The sequence below is a fragment of the Hipposideros armiger genome, unplaced genomic scaffold (genome assembly GCF_001890085.2).
Source record: "Hipposideros armiger isolate ML-2016 unplaced genomic scaffold, ASM189008v1 scaffold_1248, whole genome shotgun sequence".
Taxonomy (NCBI): Eukaryota; Metazoa; Chordata; class Mammalia; order Chiroptera; family Hipposideridae; genus Hipposideros; species Hipposideros armiger.
In genome coordinates this window covers 27,376-31,459 of record NW_017732598.1, presented here as the reverse complement: position 1 = coordinate 31,459, position 4,084 = coordinate 27,376, and the positions used below count along the sequence as shown (strand labels likewise).

At 50.1% G+C, this 4,084-nt stretch overlaps 1 protein-coding gene across 1 annotated transcript in view; it reads right to left on the bottom strand.

The window, feature by feature from the left end:
• Nucleotides 1–4,084, bottom strand: part of GLT1D1 (glycosyltransferase 1 domain containing 1) — an 87,180-nt gene that overhangs the window by 62,234 nt on the left and 20,862 nt on the right. The window contains exons 3-4 of the mRNA XM_019633149.1: nucleotides 3,907–4,055; nucleotides 1,422–1,527 (exon numbers count right to left, since the gene is read on the bottom strand). Of these exons, the coding sequence (XP_019488694.1) occupies nucleotides 1,422–1,527; nucleotides 3,907–4,055 (255 nt within the window). The remainder of the gene's footprint in view (nucleotides 1–1,421; nucleotides 1,528–3,906; nucleotides 4,056–4,084) is intronic.

The following is a 4,084-nucleotide window of genomic DNA, read 5'->3' as shown; positions in this document are numbered from 1 at the left end:
CCGGCCCCTGCTTTTTAATTTTGACCTGCGCTATTAGAACTGACCTGAATCTGCGTGCCTGGTTCAGGTCAGGATTGTCAAGTTCTTCTGGAAAATGTTTAGGGCCTCGGGGAATGAGAGGTGGGTGGACCCCCCCACCCCACTCTGACAGCCAGACCAGCCACCTCCTATTTGAGCCAGGTGACACAGTGGGGACGCTGCATCAGGCCCCCTGACTTTGTGTTCATGCCAGGGCCCACATCGCCGTCCCAGCAAACCACATACCCTAACCCCCGCTTACTATTCTTGAAATGCTTTATGCAAATGAACAGATCCTACTGTAGATTATAATAGAGTGCTCAGGAGGACAACTCCAGAAAGATATTTAAAATGCTAACTAACAGCTCCAGGTTCAGAACTTAAGTTAACCTACACGCACCTCCACACACCATGTATACTGAGGGATATTTAAAGGGCCACGCAGACAATAAAACAGTCACTCTCTGGTTACTGATCCCCCAGTAACCAGTAATTTTTCTACCTTAACACCTTCTTCTCTCTCATTTGCATATTCTAAAAACCTTCTAGACAGCAGAGGCCCACGCCGACTACGAAGACCCCTATATTACTAAGATTTCCCCTTTATGTCTCTCAATATTCTCTCTCTACAATGCAGGAAGTCACGGGTTTTTCGCCCTCACTCCTGATAAAATTAATCTGTGCCCTGGAACCCACAAAAGGGAGGCCACCCAGTGGTCCAGCCCCAGTCACAAACCTCAACCCAAGCCGGGCTGCATTTATGGAAACACCTGTCAAGGAAGCCTGACGTCCACCAGTCACAGCCCCCCAACTCAGCTCTAGCTGGCTCACCTGACTCTCAAAAACGGGACCTCCTGGCCTCCTAGCCCATCAGCCCTGTTCCCACGTTGCCTCTACCAAAGCTCCCTAAAAACCAGCTCTTGCCTCAAAGGCACTGCACCCCCGGCCCCCGGATTGTCTCCCCTTGAATAAAGGACATCAGGCTCCTTACTAAATTGCATTCATTTTGTCACTTGACATTTCCCACATTCAATTCCTAAGCCCTTTCAATTTTACTTCCAAACGATGTCAAACCCAAGTGCTCATGTCCTCTGCCACCATCCCAATCCACCCTCCACACTGCAGCCAAAATCAACCGACCACATAGAATTCAGACGGTGCTTCGTGGTTTAATTCTGTTCCTGGCACAAACTGAAGTCCTGTGCGGCCTGGTCCTGCCTGCCTCTCTAGCCATGTGGCTGACTCCACCTGGTGGGGGGGCGGGGGCGGNGATAGAAAGAAGTTGGCTTTATATGGCAAGATGGAAACCTCTCAAACTCTTGGTTTCCTTGATCTTTTTGTTTCCATGAATTCCACCCAAAAGGGTTCAATGTGTAACACCTTGAAATGCCCTCAGGTAGTACCTGGCTTCTTCAAGGACTTTCCCCATCACTTGTTTTTTTTCTCCCTGGTTCACATCTTCGTTTAAATCGGTTCCACCGAAGATGATGCCAAACGGAATTCCATGACCTGCAAAATTAGGACAGTTAACGAAGCAGAGGGCAGCCCTGGGGACAGCCCTCACCAACCCATCCCAATGCAGTAATCCTAAAAACCAAAGCTCGCAGGACACGGGGAGCAAGCTTTGTTGTTTGTTTAGTTTTACCCAGCTCTGCCGAATGGTAGGCTAGGTATCACTGTGATAAACATGACCTGGAGACACCGGCCACCGTTGTCAGGACTGCTTGAAATCAGTTTGCTTTAGATTTCCACAATGAATAATAATATTGTTTGCCACCATCTATCAAAGCCAACCTTATCATTCCTGAGAAATGGGCTCATCTGGAACGATTACCGGGTGTCTGACAGAAAAAGACCTCTTCAAATTGAGTCCTGCCGTGGATCATACTAACAGGCGCCATGGAGGAAGGTGCAAAGAGGGAGATGAAGGGGACGCAGACGGCACAGGCATGACAAATCATGGCGGGACCCCCAAAACACTCGAGGTGCTGCGTGTGCAAAGCGTGTGAGGATTGGGACGGGAGCATATTTGTTGAGTATCGTACTATGGACATGTACCTTTTCCAAAAATACACACAGACAGACATCGAGAAGCACACCCAATACAGACGACTCCCATCCTGCCGTGGGTTGAGACTTCTGGGGATGCTGAGATAGGGTGAATGATGTTAGCATGTGGGATGGACATGAATCTCTGTGGACCAGAGGGGTGGGGCCTGTGGTAGGTAGAATAATGGCCCCCCCAGGATGTCCCATATCCTAATTCCTGGAGCCTATGAAGATGTTACAGGGGAAATGGGAATTCAGCTTAGCTAGAACTGAGGTTGCTAATCAGCTAACCTCAACGTGGGGGAGATTATCCTGGGTAATCCAGGTGTGCCAGTGGAATCACAGGGTCCTTAAGTGTGGAGGGAAGAAGTCAGCATGATGGCGTGTGAGAAGACTCGACTGGCCCCCGACTGCCAGCTGTGAAGTTGCAAGGGGGCCGTGACCCGAGGAGTGTGGGAACAGTAAGCAAACGGATTCCCCACAAGAGCTTCCGACCAGAGACAGCCCTGCCCTGCCCACATCCTGGTGTTAGCCCAGCAAGATCCACTTCAGCTTTCGGACCTCCAGGACTGCAGGACAATAAATGTGTCTTCTTTTCGCCCCTGGGTGTGTGCTACCTTGTTACAGCAGCAGTAGGAAGTTATTTCTATCGCCACTGAGAAACAACGTCCCCTCATAAAAACCTGCTACTTGGAGGACGCTAGGGAAAATGGCAGAGAAAAGTCTCTTTTGGTAAAACTGCGAAACGGGAGAGCTCATTTTCTAAGAGCAGGTGCTGTGGTTTGATTTCACTATTTGCTATGAACCAAGAGCTCACACTCTGTGAAGCTGCATTATATAATCTGCAGCTTTCCGACAGGTGGAGACGCAAATGGTTCCTGTGCAGCTGTGATGGTCAATGTTACGTGGCAACTTGACACCCAGAGCTCTGGCAAAACATTATGTCTGGGTGTCTCTGCGAAGGTGTCTCTGGGAGAGATTAGCATTTGTACCAGTAGACTTTAAGGTCACCCTCACCTGCACAGGTGGGCAGCACAAATTCCATCGAGGGTCCAAAAAGAACAAAAAGGCATGGGAAGACATAATTCAGCCCAAGCTGGGACATCCATCTCCTCCTGCTCTCGGACCACAGCACCCCTGGTTCTCAGACCGGACCAACACCATCAACCCCCTGGTTCTCAGGCTTTGGACTCGGGCTGAACTACTCCACCAGCTCTCCCGGGTCTCCAACCTGCAGACGGCAGGTCACGGGACTGCGTGGCCCCCACAGCACCTGAGCCAATTCCTATAGTAAACCTCCTCTCTCACGTCTCTCTCGGTCCTGTTGGCTCTGTTTGGAGAAGCCTGACTCGTACACCAGCAGAAAATATAGCCCCCGTCGGACAGGGGTCAGTTCTGCGGCGAGCCTAGCAACCTAATTCTAATATTCTTTATGAAATCGCTGATGCTCTTTAAACTCTCTTCAGCATCTTCGTAGTTTCCGCATTTGTAAATCAGTGCAATAACGTCATTTGCGGCGCCCATTCTGTACTTTGTAAAAGAGTCCTCTTGTCAACTTCTGAACATGATACTTCGAGTTAGGGAAAGAAAGACACACGGAGAGCATTCAGGGTGATGCCCCTCTGGCAGTAAAAACAGCATCTACATTAATCCGTTCTCAGTTGGCAGAGTGATACCACTTTAGAAAATTACCAGTAAGGAAAACAAACCAGAACGACAACTGTGTTCCCTTGTGGAAGCGGGTTAACGGGAGGAGCTCTCATGGGTGTTTGGTTGGACACTGGAGGTGCTCTGGTCTCCACGATTCCTAGCGCTGCACCATGGGAGGGAGAGGGTTACCTTGCAAAAGCCGGCCTCCTCGGTACAGGTGGAGAGCCAGGGCCGCCTCGAGGGCCTCAGCCTGGATGAGGTCTGCGATCTCGGATGGGCTGTTGAAGTCAAAGGCATCCTTCAGAATACACACGTGACCTGCGGCTTCTAGATGGTCCCTTTATCAAAACATATGGGGTGGGGGGAG